The sequence below is a fragment of the Elgaria multicarinata genome, chromosome 7 (genome assembly GCF_023053635.1).
Source record: "Elgaria multicarinata webbii isolate HBS135686 ecotype San Diego chromosome 7, rElgMul1.1.pri, whole genome shotgun sequence".
In the NCBI taxonomy this organism is placed as follows: domain Eukaryota; kingdom Metazoa; phylum Chordata; class Lepidosauria; order Squamata; family Anguidae; genus Elgaria; species Elgaria multicarinata.
Window position 1 is genome coordinate 12632805 of NC_086177.1, and position 21201 is coordinate 12654005.

At 41.3% G+C, this 21201-nt stretch overlaps 1 protein-coding gene across 1 annotated transcript in view; it reads right to left on the bottom strand.

Annotated features, from left to right (window-relative positions):
* The window catches only part of TMEFF1 (transmembrane protein with EGF like and two follistatin like domains 1), a 105679-nt gene that overhangs the window by 49460 nt on the left and 35018 nt on the right, over positions 1–21201 (bottom strand). Inside the window, exons 2-3 of the mRNA XM_063130219.1 lie at positions 10965–11074; positions 9207–9336 (exon numbers count right to left, since the gene is read on the bottom strand). Of these exons, the coding sequence (XP_062986289.1) occupies positions 9207–9336; positions 10965–11074 (240 nt within the window). The remainder of the gene's footprint in view (positions 1–9206; positions 9337–10964; positions 11075–21201) is intronic.

The window sequence follows — 21201 nt, forward strand, 5'->3', positions numbered from 1 at the left end:
GGTCCCACCACACCTCATTTTACTTAAGAACCGCCTGATTTTACTTAAGAAACCAAACTAACAGGCTCTGTAATGATGTATTTAGAATCACATCTAGTTTAGCATCTCAGGCTACACATAGGGCATGTCTACACCAACGGAGGGAGCGAGGAGGATTTCGCGATATTCTAATTGCGAGATCCTCCCCGTCAGTCCACATGGGCCACGCAACATCCTGGGCATCAGGCCCATCGTGGCGGCCATTTTTTAAAACAACAAGAAGAGCTGGAGCGCACGAGGTAAAATTCAAGGTAATTTCAAGGTAAAAAACCCCAAAATGATCCAACTCCCCTCCCCACCCCCGATGGGCACAGAGCGCCTGAAGTGCCATGATGGGCACGGAGTACGTTTACTCACAAGGAGCCGGGACGAAACCAGGATGGCTACCCACACCTCCCGCGGTCTCAGGACGATCCCGAGACCATGGGGAAAATCGGGCTAAAAGCCATCCTAGTAATTCTGGGGAAATGGAGGGATCATCCCTCCCTGCCCTGGGGATCCCCTGTGCACAGGGATGATCCCAGGGCGATCCCTGGGATAAGGCATGGTAAATGCTCTTTCCATAACAAAACAAAAAATCCGATACAGGAAACTAGTTTCCAGGGAGCAGACATAACTATAACCCTTCTCTCTGATGACTAATTTTCTCTGTGCAAGGATATCTTCTTTTTTTGTATGGAGGAGCAGTCAGACATATAGCCCCTACCTGCAGTCTGAAGTTACACATCTCAGACACAGGTTCACAATCCCAATATAGCGTGCAGCTGAATCTGATCAATTTATTTACCCTCATGTAACCTTGTGCAGCCTTGATTTGTATCAGAAACATCATGCTCCTGGAGTGGAGAATTAAACCTTCCCCCCCACGCACACCCATTTAGTCCCCCAAATTCCACAATTTGGGGGGGGGGGTTAAGAAAAAGGGGGGGAACTCAATTGACTCCAAGAAATACTTTTTTTAACCTTCTTACGTGTGTGTGTATGTGTGTGTGTGTGATTTCGGGGGGGGGGGGAAATGGATGAGGGAAAGTTTAATCCTCCCCTCCTGGAAAATGGTGGTCCCAATCCAAATTGGGGCCACGTGCACTTACATGAAAGTAAAAAAGAGATAAACCTCAGCTGCACACTATGCGATTGGCGTAATGTGTAGTTTGTCTCTGAAAAACAGGCCTAATTTTCTAGCAGCATCACTTCTTCCTGTGGTGTTTTTTACATTCCCACCCCCTTTATGCCCACTGCGCCTGCTGGCAATTACCCTCAAGTCTCAAGTGTCAGCAGGGGAGTTTCTACCTAATTGCCCAGAGCAGTGCAGCCTAAGATGAGAGCCTTAAACTGTTTCTTGGCAGGATACAAAGAGAGGCTGATCGTTCTTTCATGCAAACCTTGGCAAAGCGTTCTAAAAATTCGCTCTGAATGCTAAATGCACAGTAGCTTGCTATTCAATTGCGGAAAGCACGAGGCAGCGTTAGGTCAAATGCAAGCTCATTCTGTGATACCCAGGGGCATTTCACAACACTACACAGAAAGATACCTAGGTTGGTCTCTGAGCTGTGTATCTGTATGATAATGCATATTTTCAAAGCATTTTGTCACTTTACTATTTTTATTTTTTTTGGTGAATATTTTTTAAAAATCTTAAGTTTATGTCTTAAAAAGATACGGTGTAAAGGGTCCCTCGCCTACATAAGCATGCAATTTTGAACCCTGACAGCTGTTTCGTACTGGTATGTACAAATGTGTAGCAGTTTACGTTATGGTGAATGTATTAGTTGTTAAATTACATCGGAAGGTGCTTCTGCCACTTTAACACCAGTGTCCTTTGTGGGAGCAAGTAATTCATGAAAAATAGAGGCACCTCTCCAAATGTTTAGACACATGCAGTAGACACACACGAGGGAGCTGTCTACCATGTGTTGAGAGATGCACATCCTTCCTTTCATACTGTATGTGCTCCCTGCAAGGATCATGAGTGCAAACATAGCAAATAATAATAAATTTATTTCTAACCTGCCTCTCCATTCTGATCGAGGTGGGGAACAACAGCAAACTCAGGCAGAAAAGGAGTAGGCAATGGCTGTGAATTTGGGCCTAGAATGTATATCAGGCTCTCATTGCCAGATTACAGATGGAACTGCACAGCAGCTGGAGCACACGAAGAATCTTCTTTTAGCACTGCTAACAAAGGCAAGGACGTATGTGCATACATAGGACTGCTATGCTGAACTGCAGCCAAGAAGGCTCTGTCTCATTTACAAGATTTAGATCCTAGTTCAGAGTTGGCTGTGAACGTCTTGGCTTCTCAGCTATGGAAGGGAAGGTTCAATAAGCTGAAAAGCTGATATCCCTGGTTTATTAGTCCAACAGCACAAATACCCAGGATTTCTTACTTAACAGTGATGAGGAGATTAAACTTTTATTATCCACCCCACCCTTGCCACCAAGCACAGTATGTAGTTGTAATTGCATTTCTACTACATAAACAGGCACAGACTGTAAAATCCAGGATGTTCAAGTTTCGGAATAAGGAGTTTGATTACATCAGATTGGGGATGCTAGTTTGAAATTAAATGTTGTCTTGAGATTCTTAGCCTTCCGTGCAGTGAAATGTGTTTATAAAAGGAATGAGAGATGCTAATAAATATCTGACATCTAATAGAGCTTTTAATGTTTGCTTTTAATAATGCAAATAGCATGTATATGCTTTTCAGTTAAGGGCTGCAATAAAGAGCCAAGAGACTGTACTTTCCAATAAATATGTCTCTGAAAGTGCAAATTCAGAATTAAATTATAAAATTCAGCTGTGTGCTGCTCACTGTGCATCCTTAATTTTATTAATTTAGCAATAGTCAATCTTGGGAGCAATTATACATGCTAGTGTAGTTAAACAGAAATGCACAGAAAGATAAATAAATCGTAAGAGTTTAACTTTTATTGCTATTTTGCCAATAAGATGTGTAAAAAAAAACGAACAAGGGCTTGAAACCAATGAGGCCTGCTATAAATCTGTGCAGAGGCTATGAAGTAGCCTAGCCTTCCTCAAGCTAGAGCCCTCCCAATGTATTGGACTACAACTCCCAGCATGCTTTGTGTTGTAGTTCAACAATCTGGAGGGCCCCGGTTGCGGAAGCTTGCCATAGCCTATGAAACTTCATGCCATAATACATGTGCTAGTGTAAGATGTCACAGAACTCTTTACTGTTTTCTGCTGCAACAGATTAACAAATGCATTCTTCTGGAATTTATCTCACTTCAGAGGCCCATACAAAATGAATGCATGCCCTCTCATTCCTAAAAATAAAATAAAAATTAAACTGCAGCCTGCGGCCAAAAAAGTCAAGTTCCCAAGAAGGTCATTTGATCCACGTGGCTCAGATCTGCTTGAGGCAATGGAACAACATTGAACTGATGATAGTCACAGTAGTCTCTATTTTTTTTTAACTATTTCTTAGCCCCAGCATTGTCCTGGAGACTCACCTCATTCCACATTCTAGAAAATCCATTGCCTGTCTGAGCCCAGATCAGTGATGTTAATCCAAAAAAAGTGCTAAACTTCCCTTGCCAGCTTTTTAAATAGCTGATACTTTAAGTTCACTGCCTTCCATAAATGGGACTGTTGTTGTTTTGAGCCTGTGTAAATAATACTATGGAAAGGAGCACTTTCTATAGGCCATGAGAATAAAGGTCTGCAGTGCAGAGAAATACAAAATAAGGGAACATCTAACTACATGCTTACATTGCGTTTATATCAGTTTAACTATCATGGCTTCCTCCAAAGCATTAGCCTTTGGTGAAAGTAGCAGAGAATTCTGTTGCAAATTCCTAAACCCACCCACAAAACTACAGTTTCTAGGATTCCCAGGAGAGAAGGCATGACTTTTAATCCAGCTCAACCAGCTACTATAAAGATATCCCCACTGAGATGTCAATCAAACCTGGTCACACTTAGCATTGCCATCCATTCATAATACTTACTGATCATTCCTATGGGTCTATTCAGACAACACGCTAAGCCACGGCTAGGCAGCTAACCCTTTTGCAGCAAAAGGTTAGTGAGCGTGTTTAAACTGGAATATGTAGCCACCATGGTTAGGAATGGTTCACATGACACGCTAAGCCATAATATTTAACTCAAAATGCTTAACCACCATGGCTTAGCATGTCATCTGAACAGGGTCTATGCCAGATGATCCTTTTAGAATAAGCAGGAAACATATTATGAACAGAAACTGGTCATACCTTGGGGATAAATTTTGAGATTCGACTAACCTCAACAAATCCTGCCTCAGTTTCAAAAACATGCAGTACAGCCACGGTCCCATTGATTCCACTGGCAGAGTTAAGAACATGGTTAACTCTCTTCCATTTTAGGTGCCTCCAGACAAGGCTTTTATTATGCAATTGCCTGGCCCCATTCAAGTAAATTTACAGGGAGTCCAGACAGCAGCATCTTTCATTGGTAAGGCTCACATGTTTTCTCACCACTTCTTTGGTCTTTTTTCTTTATTTCTCAAATGCACAGGATATTGAACCAGCCAAAACTAAGCATTTTAAGTGTCCAACTTGGCAGGTCATACATTTGGCAGATCTGCACTTATGGGTATCAGTGTTTGCTTTCAAAACAAAATGAAAAGTTAATGTTTTGTAGAAATTAGTTTTACATAGTTAGTTTTTCATATGCGCTCTGAAAACTGAAATAAACATGGCGCTTTAGTGACCTGTTTTCAAACTCTTTTGTTTAGTCATTGAGGGTGCAATCCTATGCATGTTTAGAGAGAGAAAAAGTCCTACAACTCCCAGCATTCCCATGATGGCTAGGGAATGCTGGGAGTTATAGGACTTTTTTCTGTGTAAACATGCACAGGATTGTGCCCTAAAATAATGTAAATTACATTAACAGATATCCAGGTTGCATCAAACCCCTTGCATTAACTCTTACATGCTTTTGTCTATCTGACTGCCCTTAATTTGCCAGAATAAAAGGTGATGGAGCTAGTCAAAGACCTTTGATCTTCCTCAAGTGCAACTAAACCAAGACTGCTGAGCAAGCAGTACTTACCCTTGTCACAGTCTTAGAAGAATGCATAAAAAGAAAAGAAAAAAGTTCAGAACCATGTGGGCTAATGGCATGCATTAATGGAAATGGAGGGAGGGATTTAGACACCTGCAATTATCATATGAAGACCAACCAGCCAGTATTTTACAGGTCATTAAAACTGTATTCAGCTAGTTTTGGGGGTAGAAAAGCCCATGAATTCCAGATTTTCCAGGCTCTGACCATGGGACTGTCTTGATGATGATGCATTGGCACTGTGGACCCCCAAAACAGAGCGATTTCACTACTGTGGGGTTGCAACAGGTAATCCCCATGGCAAGGAGCAGGAACAGGGTTTACATCGATCTTCGGAGCTGCCACCCCTGCCCATCCTCCCCTTGTTCCTCAGGATTGGGACATCTTTGCTATCATCATCCCTTCCCCCCCAGCTGCCCCACCCCCAAACATATGGTCACTGGGGACCCCTCCCTGCCTCAGTGATCCTGACCCTACGTGGCTTGTTGGGTCTTTTGGAAGCAAACATGTTCTTGAGGAACAGGGTGGGAGCAGAGTTTTGATTATCTTCTCCCCACAGTGGAGGCAGGGCAGGGGCATTCTGGAAGCCATTCGGCTTGCCAGCCTGCCCCTCCCCGGGAAGACGGCAACCAATCAGAGTTCGCCACCTGCCTGCCCACAGCTCTGCCGTGATTCCAGAGCAGGAATAGACAGTGGAAGTGCCATCCTCGCCTTGGTCCAAAGAAAAAAGTCGGGGTAAGTCCTGACTGTTTTACTTAGGAGCTTCGGGGGAAAGCCCCGGGATGACTCCGTAGTGGCTGCTGTGTCATATAGGTGATGCAACACCACTGTGGAGCCACTCCAGTGCTTTCCCCATGTAGAGACAGTCCCCACGACTCACCAGAGTCTTCCCTGACTCCTCCCCAACCTACCAGGCTCTGCACCAGACTATTAAATTCTGTCCAGATTCCAGCTGCCTTGGCAGCATCCAGGCGGGGGCAATATCAAAAGTTCTCAAAAGTTGATCTCCTAATATTTAGAGACCGCCTACAATTCTTATTTTTATTAAGATAATTATAACTCACCTTTTACATACGTTTGAAAACATACTGATTTATTCTCAATCTCAAAATGGCTTATTATGTAGCAATTCTTTTCTAACTCATAAGGGACTGAAAGTGGAATTAAAAAATAAATAGAAAATAGAAAAAAATTTGTATTCCAAAGCAAAACATGCATTCTGGTCAACGAGCAGCATAAATACAATTAAAACCAAATTTAAAACATTAAATCAATGTGTTTCTCCATTTATAGTCTCATTGCATTTACAAACTATTTTTGCAAAAAACCTCAATCTGTTATTTACAGAAATAAAACACATTTATTCCATTTAAACATTTCCTTAAATAATTTTGATCTGTTAGCTGGATAAAACAGCATAAAAAGTCATACGTAAATGACTCAGCCTCTGAATAGTCTCTCAGCCTCTCAAGGACATAAACATGCAATGAAAGGAATTCCCTAAAATCTCCCTTGTAGCATTAGAGAAAATAAAACATTGAACCTATTTTTTTTATTTATTTATTTATTTATTACATTTTTATACCACCCAATAGCCAAAGCTCTCTGGGCGGTTCACAAAAAATAATGTTAAATAATGTTAAGGCACACCTATATTTAGGAAGATTTAACCATTCTCAATTTTTTGCCACTTTTAATCCCATAATTGGGATTCACATACACAAATAACAGAGAACAAGTTGTTTAATGAATTATCATTTTATAACTCATCACTAATCAATCATAAATACAAGAACAAATAATAAAACATCCAAATGTTGGAGAGAGAAACTGATCAATATGGCCTATCAATACAGAAAACCAATAAATATATGTTTCGCTTAAACTGACCCTACTCTCATTAATCTCTATAAATAACTACATAATAAAGCAAGAAAATATATCCTAAATAACCTACACTAAGTACTTACATTAACATAAATACCCTAATACAATAACTATAACATTTATCAAAATATCATCATGAATACCTACAACACACCAAATACCATAAACATCTCAAAAATCCTGAAAAATGTTCACAATACAAAAATAATATAACATAAATACCACATGTAACTACTACAAATAGAATACATATCACAAATACCTTGGATATTATAAATAAAACATATTAGGATGAATCCAGACTTAGTCATACTTAGGCCTTAGATAGACTTAAGGTTTATCCCGGGATCATCCCGGGGTCATCCCTGCCTGCTCCCAGGATATCCTGTGTGTCATTTACATGAACAGGGATGACCCCGGGATAAACCTTAGGTCTAGCTAAGGCCTTAGACTAACCCAAGTCTCATTGATTTCAATATGTCTGCTCGGTGTATGACTAAGGGGGCAACCCTATGTACGTTTAGACAGAGGAAAGTCGTACAAGCTTCCAGCATACCCCAGCCAGTCATGCTGGGAGGTATAGGATTCTTTTTTTCTGCACAGGAAAAAAGGTAAATTCAGTCCAACTGATACAATGAATCAGACCAAAACCATGAAATTAAATTTATTGCACTTCATATCAAATTAAACACACAATATCTGTTAATATCCAGACCGTATCTCCTTTACATAAAATGTATAAAAGGCAGCTGATTCTCATTAAAAGTTTCATTAAATTTCCTCATATTCCTTAACTGAATAAATTCTGTCAGTTTTGCCATTTCTGCCATGTGCCAAGGGTAGTCATAATTTAATAAAGGGAGCTTTGCAGCAATCAGAATCTTTGCTGCCGTGAACAAATTCCAAACCATCTTAGGGAACAGATTTTACTTGCAAAAGGTTGCTTGTTTTGGAGTCTAAATTCCAATTTCTCTGAGGCAGTAAAATTTTAGCCTGTTAGCCCCCATCTTTGTCAAAAACTCTGGAGAAAAACCAGTGCGTGTATCTTATTCCAAGTCAGTTTCATTAGAATAGCCTTTCCTTGTTGACCAAAAAACCCTGAAGCTTCCAGGCAGCGATCCATGGCCTAGATCTTACTGGTTGGACTCCAACCTCCAGATAAAGAGCTGAAGTCCCAACATATTTAAGAAGATCAAGAATGGACTGGAAGAAGGCTTCCTGAACTGCCTCCACAGGTAGTTCAACTTCTTTAATTCAGACTGCATCCTCAAACAGATGAACAACACAATGTTATACATACCTACTCAAAATTCCCATTGCATGTAATGAGTAATTCCCAATGGGGTAATTCCCAATGGGGCTTACTCCCAGATAATGAGTAATTCCCAATGGGGCTTACTCCCAGATAAGTGGGTATATGATTGCAGACTTGGCCTTAAAAATTGGGATATGGGGGGGATAACCTTTAGTGTAATAAAACTGGGCAATTGCAGAAGATATGTTTTGTGCCGCAGCCTTTGCCCTATTTCATTGCCAAGGACCAGGCAAGAGAAGATTTAAAATAGATGCCGAAGTACTAGTAACCTGAAACCTGCTACATCTGATTACCATTTATTGTCCATCTAACATTTCTAGGATGTCTACAGAAAATCATAGTCTTAGCTTTATAATAATCAATCAATAATTATTTGTTAGAACAATGAACAGCCAAAGTATAAGCCCCAGCTTTGTCAGGGAGAGCAGAATAGCATTATGAAACTGAACTGATTTCAAGAGAAGAAGCCGCAGGCCCGAGAGGATGGTGCCAAAACCTTCCTTTGCCTGCTGCTTCTCATTACGCAACCCTCCACCCACTTTCCTACTGGCTGGGTAATAAGCCTATTTAAGAGAGAAACAGCAAGGAGTGGGGTTGAAGAGGGGAATTGGGCAGACAGAGAAATGGTTCAGCACACTTCTTGCTGCTTGACATTTTATCGGCTTGAAATTGCAACCACCATCACCCACTTTCAAGCCAATTAGTTGCAACCCATATTTCAAAATGCATGTCTACTACCACTGCATCTATTTCCACCTTAAAACTGGCTTTTCCAGGGCATATGCTAGAGATAGAGAGACTGTATACATGTCCATGACCTCCTGGCCCTGGGGAAAACATCAGACAATCCAATCAAAGAAATAAGAAAAGATGTTTCATTAGTTGCCACTTACTTACCTGAGTAACAAGGCCCTCTAGCAACCACTGTGATATCTTTCTGATGTTTGCAAGCAGCTCTCCTGAGGAAGCATTCATTTTGGTACGTGTCTCCATTTGAACCACAAACAGGAATATAATTCGTATGACACTGTGGGGTGGGGATAAGAATAAAAAAAGAAAGAGAAAAGAAAAAGAGAGAGAGAGAGAGAAATCATTTTCGCAACCCGCTGTGAATAGGTATTGAGCTAGGGCATCTAAGGTGCAAACAGAGGCTGAGTTCGGATGATACACTAATCAACGGTTGTTTCCCATTTTGTTCCTATTACCCACCCCCCAGTTGATTAGCGTGTTGTCTGAACTCAGCCAGAGAGTTCAGTTTTGTGGCTCATGGCTTCTTCCCAGAGGCCCATTCCATTCATCTGCCAAAACAAACCATAGCAGGCCAAAGCTATGTTCCTTCTCCGTAAGCCCCTGCCAAAGGAAGTGAGGCAGGTGGCTACTAGGAGGAGGGCCTTCTCTGCTGTGGCACCCCGGCTGTGGAACGAGCTCCCCAGAGAGGTCCGCCTGGCGCCTACACTGCACCCCTTTCGTCGCCAGCTGAAGACCTTTTTATTCTCTCAGTATTTTAACAACTAATTTTAACTTACATTTAAATTTTACTGTTCTAATTCTGTATTTTAATCTTATATCAACTTCTGCTGTGTGGTTTTATCCTGGTTGTGCTTTTTATACTGTATTTTGTATTTGTGTTTTTAGATTGTTGGTTGTTTTATTATGTTCTTCACGGTTTTAATTTTTGTGAACCGCCCAGAGAGCTTCGGCTATTGGGCGGTATAAAAATGTAATAAATAAATAAATAAATAAAGCAGCAGCAACAATGATCCAGAGGTGCACAAGTTATTGGTGTTTTCAGGCTCCCAGGGTAAAGAAAACCTCATTTGGGAGTAGTACATACTTATGGCAGGCTGAATAGAATGGGAACGATCTATGGAAAGGATTGTTTTAAATATAACACACCCATGCCCATGCATTTCTAAATAAACTGATCATCAGAGGATCACTTATGTTTCAAATGTTTTTTTTCCTCTCTAGAAGGCACATATATTTATTATTTATATAATTATATTTCTATATTGCCCAATAGCCAAAGCATTGTCACAAATATTGTGCCAAATAAACTTCTGCTCTTCTGCCCCCATTATATGATTCAATATTAGAGAGGAACTTTAATGTAGAAGGAGCAGCCCTGAAAATAACAGTTTTGCAAGTTCCCACCATATTATGGGAAACCAGGCGTGCCAGGAGCCTCTTACCGAAGGGTCCCTGCCATCACCAATGTAACTCCCCACACCCCACAATTTCCACAGTGTTTTGCAAATGTTTTAAAGTCATTTGGAGGGTGTAGGGAATGTATAAATAGCCATATAAATCAATAAACATATACATGCTTATGTAAAGAAGAAAAGAGGGAAAGGAAGACAGCCTATCTGAAGTTCAAAAGGAGCATCAAGACTCATCTAGTGTTCAACAAGACATGTATGTCAGCAAAGCAATTTGCAAAACTACGTTCACATGACAGGTGAAGGATATACTGTGGTGGCAATTATGAATTATTATGTCTGACTCCACCTTGTGTCTATATTCAGCCTCTAAAAAAAACATGCGACACCAGGTCATATAAATGCTTACATGAGTCAAACTCTTAGACTGACATTATTTTTCAAGCTACTTCAACATTACTGATTATATCTGATAACAAATGTAAAAAATCCTTACCTGAAATTGGCATGCACATTTCAAACTATCTCCTTCTTCCTTACAAATGCCCCCGTATTTACACGATGATTCATCACATACTCTCACATCCGATTCCTTTACATTTAATTCTGGGGGTGGAAAAAGAAAAAAATATTTTAAAAATATGCATTGCGCATTTTAAGAAAAGTCTTTCTACTGTGCTGACTCGGGAGCAAGCTACACTTAACGTGGAAATGTGCGTAATGAAACTGTGCCATGGTGTTTTCTCCTTCTTTAATAAAACGTAGCCTTGGGAGGGAGGCTGTGTTTCTGAGCAGAGGAGCAGACGGACTAATGGTGGCACTTAACTGCTTGCCATTTTGCTGCTCAAAATCAAGTTGCTTTTCCACCACATGGGGTTCCACAGGCTTAATTACCTTTTAAAACATGCATCTGGAACCTACCCGGAGGAGCAGCCAGGGCGGGCGTGTTAATCTGAAAAAAGAAAAAATGGCTAGCAGGACAAATGTTAAGCACACCTTCCCCTGACTCTTTGCTCAAGATTAAGGCTCCCCAACCTTGCTTTTCATTTAAAACTACAGCTCTTTCAAGCTTTATTACACACACTTCCGAGTAATATGTACTTGTTGCCACTTCTCAGGAAGGGGTCTCAGTTAGGTTTATTCGCTGGATTGTGGAAGCATGGAAGTGGTGTGGGGAGGTGAACTGGGTGGTGGTGATTCAAGTAGGGGAAATGTTTCTTGCAGCAGGAGAGCAGGCACACAGAAGACCAAAAAATATGTGCAGCCATTCTGTTCCATGCCTCTACAAGCAAGGTAATAGGTCTTCTCATTTCAAAGGAGTGCTGGGAGGATAAATACATTAAAAAAATTGACAAGCTGCCAAATACTGTGGTTAATGAGAACCAGAGACTTATCTTACATGGACAGGCAGTGCCGGTTAAGATTTGTAATGTTATAAACAAGTTATGTACATAAAACATTCAAAGATAGCTGTTGCCTGTCAGGTGCCAATGCACTGCCCTTACCCCCTCAAAGCATAAGCCAGGAAACTGGGTTCCTTAGAGAAAGAAAATGGCTGACGTCGGACGACATGCTAATCAACGGTTGTTTCCCATTCTGTTCCTATTCCCCCCTCAGTTGATGAGTGTGTTGTCCGAACTCAGCCAATCAGTAATGGTGGACAAACTTCCCTGACAGACAGCTTGTCCACAGCTTTCCCTGCCTGGCCAATGGCCTGTACAATCTCAGATTTCATTCACATTGTGGTGGAGGCGGTTGACTGCTCCTCTATAGAGTATAATGCCCTCTGCACATCGAAAACCAGATATCAGGACAAAGACTATACTAGAACCATTCTGCCTGACATCTACTTTTCTATGATGAAATACTTTATTTATATGGGAAGAGGGGATCACATACAAATAAAGTAATTCTATGCTGAAATACTTTATTTTTATGAGAGTCCCCCTCCTCCCAATCTGAAGTGGTACAGCCCACACAAATTTATTTGCTTTACTATACCACCTTATCTCCTAAAAAGCAATCAAGGCAGTGTACAACAATTTAAAACAATAAAACAATAAAAAAAGTATGAGATTCTGGAATCAGGAATGAGATCCCGAGGTGGGGGGTGCACTTGTAGGTTATTTTGATTATGTTATTAAGATAAGATTTTGTATTCAAATTGAACATTATGTAGTATGTTGTTGTTGTTGTTGTTTTTATGTGAATGTAAATGTGTATGTTTAAGTATTGTAGAAAATAAAAATTTATATATATAAAAAAAAACAATAAAAAAAGAACATTGGAAATGGTAAAAATACCAAACCACATATTTTAAAAGTCTAAATAGCAAAGATGCTTCATTACACCCTTTCTAACAGCCAAGAGAGTGTGAGTTAATCATAGTTCTTGAGGGCATGCATTCCACAGTTTGAGAGCAACACTATTCCATAGTTTAGAAAGTTTACTACCAAAGTAACACCTAGCCCTGTGTGTGCACTCTAAAATATTCTGCAGAATGTTACAGTTTTGATGCCCTTAAGGTTAGTAGCTCATAATATGATTTTCAGCTTGATTGTAACTGTAAAAAAAGTTTGTAACTCTTGAACCAGATTTAGCCTTCCATTCAAAAGGCTGGGGCAAGTGTTAAGAGTTGCAAATGCAGCCACTGTCTTGGTAATCATATATGCAAGGCTCTTTGGACCAATAAGGAGATTTGACTCTAATTGAGACATGTTTGGCAATCATACAAGCCCCGCAAACACACACACATCCATACACTTACCCATTTCCAGACATCGCCACTCCACACTCTGGCTGAGTTCGGACGACAAGCTAATCAACGGTTGTTTCCCATTTTGTTCCTATTACCAGCACCACCCCAGTTGATTAGCATGTCATCCGAACTCAACCACTTTCTCCCTTACACTCCATCCCTCCACACTGTCCCTATCCATCCTGCTGCCATCTTGCTCTCTCCACCAGCCTCACTTCTGAACCTTCTTTCCCCACTGCCTTTGCTTTCTAAGGCTGTCCTGTTCCACCTAGTATCCATCCCTTTGTTTCACCTTCTATGCTTTCCTCCTCTCTCCTGTCCCATCCCCTCTTTCTCCCCTCAGCTGTGTTTAAGGTGGCCATGTGAAAAGGAGGACAGGGTTCCTGAAACTTCATAGAATCATAGAATCATAGAATAGCAGAGTTGGAAGGGGCCTACAAGGCCATTGAGTCCAACCCCCTGCTCAATGCAGGAATCCACCCTAAAGCATCCCTGACAGATGGTTGTCCAGCTGCCTCTTGAAGGCCTCTAGTGTGGGAGAGCCCACAACCTCCCTAGGTAGCGGATTCCACCGTCGCACTGCTCTAACAGTCAGGAAGTTTTTCCTGATGTCCAGCCGGAATCTGGCTTCCTTTAACTTGAGCCCGTTATTCCGTGTCCTGCACTCTGGGAGGATCGAGAAGAGTTCCTGGCCCTCCTCTGTGTGACAACTGTTGTGATGCAGAGGAAATTTCACCAGATGTGACATGCATACAAATGACACCTGCTGAAATTCCGTTTTCTATACAACTGTTAAAGATACAGGAGCCCTGTCCTCCTTTCCATATGGTCACCCAGCTACGTTCACCTCAGCCAGCCAAAGGAAGTTTGCAAAGCAATCACCACACCTGAAGGAGGAGGTGGGTGGAGACACACAGCTGAGCCAAAGTTGAATGAATGCTTACTGAGGGGAGCCCAGACACTGCTGAATGTTTGCACATACCACTGGATGCTTTGGAAGGAGGAGCAGGGCACTTGAGTTGTGTGGAGCAGCAGAGCCCCAAAGGCAAGGTAGGCAGAGTCAACAACCCAGAGTAACAGAGTGGTGGTCAATGGCCAAGTTGGAGAGGTTGGTGAATGGTGCATGAATCTCTCTTGCTGTATTGGGCAAAGTTCATATTATGACATTTTAACAAAAGGAACTGTATCAGCAGGTGTTATGTATTTGATATTTAGATATTAGTTTGGATAAAGTTTAAGGACTTACTATTTATGTTTTCTAAACTAAAGATGTGCTTGAGGTGTTATCAAGAAGCCACAGGAAGAGAGGAGAGAGTCATGCAAGACTTCGGCTTTCAAGATGAAGGCAGAGGGGAAGATACTAAGGAAGTCCTCAAATATAATGATGTGCCTGGTAGTTTAAATGCGGAAATTAGGGAGCTGTGAACTGCCTTTCCACAGGAAAAGCCTCTGGCTGCAGGAAAGAAAAGAAAGACGGATTTAACAAGCTAATCCCTCAAACGCTACTCCAGGGTCCCTTTGAAATGTATGTAAAGCAGACCTGGCAAAATCTTCCTCTGAGGTTAATAAAGTGCAGCACCTGAGTGGTTTAAGACATGCGGCTACAATTCCCAAGTGCAGTGGGTTAATGTCTAATTTGCTCCCACGCAGAAGAGTAGCTCCAGTCTGCATCCGATGGTAAAATGGGTACCTGACCTCTATTTGACTGTGGGGAAGTCCAATCTGGGCAAACTGAAACCCCTTTAACTGTCAGAGCCACCCTAAAAGAAAGCTGGGCATAGCAAAAGAATTGCTACTTTGGAGGAGGGTGCTGGCCCACTCCATCAGCTCAGCTAGGAACAACTGCTATTCGGTTCCTGTTGTCCCCTATCATCTATCAGCCACTATTTCAATGGCTGTAGCAGAGGGAGAGGCAAGATGGCAGGCCCACCCCATTGGCAGCCATTCCATTGGCACAGCAGGGTCCCACTGCCATGGCTCCTCCTCTGCCAGAACTGTTTCCTGGTCGTTGAAGAACAGATGCCTGAATTTGCTTGTTTTCCTTGGTTGCTTCCAGACCAGGCTTTTGTCCTACAATCACCCTGTCTCATTCATGGAATTTTACCGTGTATGTATAGCCAGACGTTATCTTCTACATGTAACCCTCCACAAATTTTCCCAGCACTTCTTCCATCTTTTTTCCTTACTTCAAAAAATAAGCTAAGTAGGATAAGAGAGAATCACTGCACAATGTTTTTTGGTTGGTAACACCTGGAAACACCCTTGTTCTCCCCTTTCCCCTTTTTATATTTTGTGTATTAAGATTTTCCTGTGTTGTTCTCTATGCGTTTTACAGTGCCTAGAATGTAACACAGAAGCAGTTTCCAACATTCCTCTATTGGGCGACATGACAGTTACACAGATTTGAAATGAGTTTCAATCTGTAGTGTAGAGATGCCCTTAAGGGAACGAGGTTTGTTGCTAGCCAGACTATGGAAACAGATGTGGGGGGAGATGACTTGACCATCTGATGGGACATATGATTTGCAGTACACCTTGGATGAAGCACAGGTTCTTAGATTTTGTAGCATGAGCAGGCTCCAGCTAAGCAAAAAAATGCATTGCCATTCTATCATACAAGTTATTTTGGGGTGGGTGGGTGATGTCTTTCCCAGGACTATGGTCCAAACGCATATGATGCAGCCACCTTGCTGAAGCTAATCCAGTTTGGGTTTGGTCAATGCCTGGATGGGAGACCACCATGGAATAGTGTGAATACTGTCGTGTGCCATGACTGCAGAAAGGCAGGATATATATTTAATACGTACATATACACATACATACATGGGGGAGGTCTTGATTCACACATCAGACTAAACAAACCATGGGTGGATGGCTTAGCTCCTGCTTGCAGAAGAGGTAATTGGGCCGTTTGCACAAGCATGCTGCTTATAAACGAAAAGGCAGGGATCCTCCAGAACTCTGGCTTATGGTGACTTGCAAATTGGGTCACTCTGTGAAGTGTATCGACATATGACATAGACACAATTTTGTAGTGTTATTGTTGTCCAACAATATATTTTCCTCTTTTCTTTTCTGTGCTTCAAGAGTGTGTGTGTGTGTAGGGGCTGTATATATGTAAGCCACAGCAGATCTTGGACTAGGGAGATTCTGGTAGCATGATCCATCTTCCTGTCTGGGTCACCATGGTAGCTTGTTAGAGGAGGGAGCTAAGAGCTGATCTGTTGCTGCACTTCAGGGCCACCACTGCAGATCGCCATGGGATGGAATTGCAGCTACCAGCTTAGAAGAGTCCAGTAACCCAAGGTGCCAATAGAGCGTTTGGGTAAAACAAATGCTGACTCTGCCTTGGCTCCTCAGTAACTCTTTGCTCAGGCAGGAAAAGGCCCTACAGTTCCCATCAGTCCCCAGCCTAAACATCCATGGGATTGCAGCCTAAATTGCTTTTAGACTGGCTTGCCTTTCCTTGTCTCCAGACTACCTAGATGGGGGCAGTAATAATTTTCTGGGATACAATATCAGTACTGGTAAGATTCAGTATTGCCATCCCAGTTTAAAACCTGGAGAGAAAATGTCTGTACTCTGTGTTCACAAACAGTAAGTTTGCACTTTTACACTAAAAACTGATAACCAGGAAAAGGCCTCTGATTAACAAGCTGTCAGAGGATTAGTTTAGCATCTTATTCCAAAAACTTGGCTAACAGCCAGTTTGTCAATTTCATTTTGCAGGGAGGAAGTTTGACAGTTCTTCAACAAAGATTTGCAAAGCATGTTCTGGGAAATTTTCCAATGAGTGGAAAAGTAGGCCAACCACAAAGAAAAGTAAATAAAATATGAGGCAAAAAAAATATCCAGGCAGCAACGTAAACAAAAAAATAATGCTACTATTAGGAAATCAAGCCTGGGTTTTACATCACAGTAACAAAACAATGCTCTTACCTTTCCCTAGTGATGATATATTATGTAGGACAGCCTTGCCCAAGTGGCAGCCTCCAGTTGTATTGCACTACAACTCTCATTATCCCCAGCTACAATGTAATCCAACACATCTGGAGAGTTCCAGATTGTGGAATGCAGATATAGAAATTGTAATCTTGACAAAAAAATAATGAGATCCAATGGTCAGCCCTCTAACGCAAATTTAAAGGTTTAGTTCATAGACTCATCAAGACAACAATCCTCTTTGTGTGCTGAAGAGTGTGCTGGAGAGAGCCCAAATATGGTGCACTCATGTGACACGTTACCTTATGTGTGTAGGAAAGCAAGGCACACAACTGTGATGTCCTGTCTCCAAATCTAATCATTTCATACTGCTGCACTACAGCCATCTAGAGCTGGGTGAGATGTAATGGCAGAGCTATCTTAATCACTGTTAAGAGATTGGGAGTTAACTGTGGGATCATAAATCCTTGAAGAGACTGGGTAGGTTCATATGGGGGGAGGCGGTCCTTGAGTTATCGGGTAACATAGTACTTTATAGGCGAGCCAGGACTGGTCCTATATGTTCACATCACCTAGTCCCTTTCAACAACCTGGGTGCCAAATTCTGCACTAGTTGCAGTTTCTTAACCATCTTCAAAGACAGTCCAATGTACAATGCATTGCTGTAATATAACTAAAGGTTACCAGAGCACTGATACTAGACTATCCCCATCCAGATATGATCACAACTGGGCTACCAACCAAAGATGGTAGAAGGCATTCTGCACGATGGAGATCACCTGAACCTCCAATGACAATGATGGATCCATGAGTACCCCCAAGTAGTGAATTGCTCTTTCAGGGGGAGTGAACGGCTCTTTTGGGGGAGTGTGACCAGAGCTAGTTGCATTTCCCCCATCCCAATAGTGGAACCAACTACCAACACAGTCTTGGTCTTGTCTGGACTGAGCCTCAGTTTATTGGCTTTCTTCCATTTTATTAGTGGTTCAGCACATCTACTGCCGTACCTGCCTGAGATGAAAAGGAGATGAAGAGCTGAATGTCATCAGTATAATGCTGAAAACACCCCCCAAAACTCCAGATGACTCAACACAGCTGTTTCATGTAGATGTTAAGCAACATGGAGGATAGAATCTACCTCTGTGGAAACTCACACTGGAGGCACCATGGAGCTGAGCGATACCCTACAAGCACCATCCTCTGCAGAATGTCCATCCAGGTAGGAGCAGAACCACTGCAAAGCAGTACTCCCAACTCAGACAGCCGCTACAGAAGGATACCATAATCAATAAGACAGGTATGGGGAATAAACGCAGCAGAGGGGAGGGGCAGTAGCAAGGGAGCACATGGCCAAGAACCCCAACATTATATCAATGGCTTGTGGAGTAAAGGGGAACATACATTCATACTTCAACTAGTGGTTTAGACAATGATATTAGGTAGTAACTTATGGTATCTACATTCCTGCTATGCTCAAGTGTGGACCTGCTACAAAATGTTGCAGTTTGTTTGTTTATTTATTTATTTATTTATTTATTGCATTTCTATACAGCCCAATAGCCGGAGCTCTCTGGGCGGTTTACAAATTTAAGACAATTCAAATATAAAACAACAATATAAAACCATAATATAAAAAACAATATAAAATCTCAATCAGATAAAAACTGCAGCAATGCAAAATTACAAATTTAAGACACCAGTTAAAATTTATTCATAGACAGTTAAAATACTGGGAGAATAAAAAGGTCTTCACCTGGCGTCTAAAAGCATATAATGTAGGTGCCAAGCAGTGTGGTGTACTTTCTGCTTATTTATTAGTTTATTTATTTTAAAAAATTATAAGCTCCCAAGGTGGCAAACATTAAAACTCAAAGCATAATAAAACAATAAGAATAAAAACAATAAAATCGTATTCACAATGGCCCCAGTAGAATCCTAACTCATTTATAGCCCAAGGTAAAAAGGTGAGTCTTAGGGCCTGCTTGAAGACCTGTAATGATGGGGCCAGATGGACATCAGTTGGAACAGAGTTCCTCAAGAGGGGGTGGGAGTCACTATAGACAAGGCCCGATCATTCATGGCTGTCAGCCTATTTGTTCACAACTTGTGTACTTGATCTGCCCCGAATCTCCCACCAATTAGTTTTATAGGGTGATCCTGGATTTTATTATTCCGTTGTTATTGAGAAAAAAATCTCTATCCCTTTCTCCACATCAGGTATAATTTTATTCATCTTGATCATATCCGTGTGTCTTAATCTGGAGACCTGAGCTATCCAGGGTCCAGTCAAAGTAGGTTCTTTGGATTACCAAAATGAAATTAGACCACTTGTGAAAAGAACAAGAGTTTATTGATAGAAAATGGATGCAGACTAAAAATACAAAGAAAGCTCACGTCTCTTCAGCTGACAATGCTAGCAACCTTCTCAGAGCTGGTATATGCCGGGGTGGGGTGAAGTGGAGTGGGGTGGGGGGAAATCAATAGTAGGGTGACCATATGAAAAGGAGGACAGGGCTCCTGAATCTTTAACAGTAATGTAGAAAAGGGAATTTCAGCAGGTGTCAATTGAAGAGGGTGAAATTCCCTCTTCATCACAACAGTTAAAGCTGCAGAAGCCCTGCCCTCTTTTGTATCTGGCCACTCTACTATAGCTAGTGTAGCTTTAACTGTTGTGATGAAGAGGGAATTTCACCCCCTTCAATTGAAACCTGCTGAAATTCCCTTTTCTACATTACTGTTAAAGATACAGGAGCCCTGTTCTCCTTTTCATATGGTCACCCTAATCAATAGCATATTAGAGATTGTTCCTAGGACCCAAGGTTCCCCAAGCAGGATGTGCACATTTCCTCCATGGAGTGAGACCATATTGGTTATGCCTCAGCCCAATCATTTATACCCTTTTCTGGCATTGTAGTACATGCCTATGACTAAGAAGTTCCAACATTCAAACACTGGGGGAGAAACCCTCTTCGTCTCCCTCGCAAGTTAGAACAGTAAAGCAAATAGAGGAAATGAGGCAATTGTGTAATTGTTGACATGATGGTTACACCCTTATCAGTCGGACAGCTAGCAATTGCTAGCACATGGATTGATGCCTGTTTGCTTGATACCCATTTCTTTCCATGAAAAGCCTACAGAAACTGGCCTACTCTAAGAAACAGGAAGACTGCCCTTATTTTATATGTATACATCAAATATCCTTTTTGAGAAGCAGTGAGCAGAACTGGGTACAACATTCCAAGTGTGGCTACACCATAGATTAGTATAAAGACATTACGATGTACAAAGTTTTATTTTTAATCCCTTTCCTAATATATCTAACATGGAATTCACGTTTTTACAGCTACCACTCACTGGATCATTATTTTTATTGAGCTATCTAACACCACAATCTCAACATCCCTTTTTGGTCTGTCACCACCAGTTCAGACCCCACCAACATATATGTGAAACTAGGAGTTTTTTTGCCCAGGCATGTATCATTTTACATTTACTTGATGTGTCAAGTTCATAAACTCAACACTCAATGCCTTCTGCGTTGTTTTTGAAGGATAATGATCTGCACTGAAAATTCCCTTGTGATCATCAATTTTTATGCAACCAAACTTATTGTTTCTGACATGCTTGTAAAAATGGCACCTTTTCATTTTTCACTCATATCTAAATGCTTCATTTGCCAGCTTAGACTGTGGAAGGCAATTCAATTCCCTTCACTATTGCAGAGAGGGAATAATTTGGCTTGATTTTGGTTTGATGTTTCTCTGAAAATACAAGGCATAAATGTCAGACTCTACATTCTCCAATTCATATTCTTAAATACATGCACGCAAGTCCCACTGAAGCCAAGAAGACTTTTATCTAAGGAAAGTATTTTGGCTAAGAGCCAGTAATATCCTCTTTGCTAAACTAAATCATGGAACATAATACTATATCATTTTCATCCTCTTAATCAGACAAAATGGCATTCATATCTTCTTATTAATCCTAATAATCTTCTTTATAAAAATGGATTAAACACCTTAGCATTGGTCTG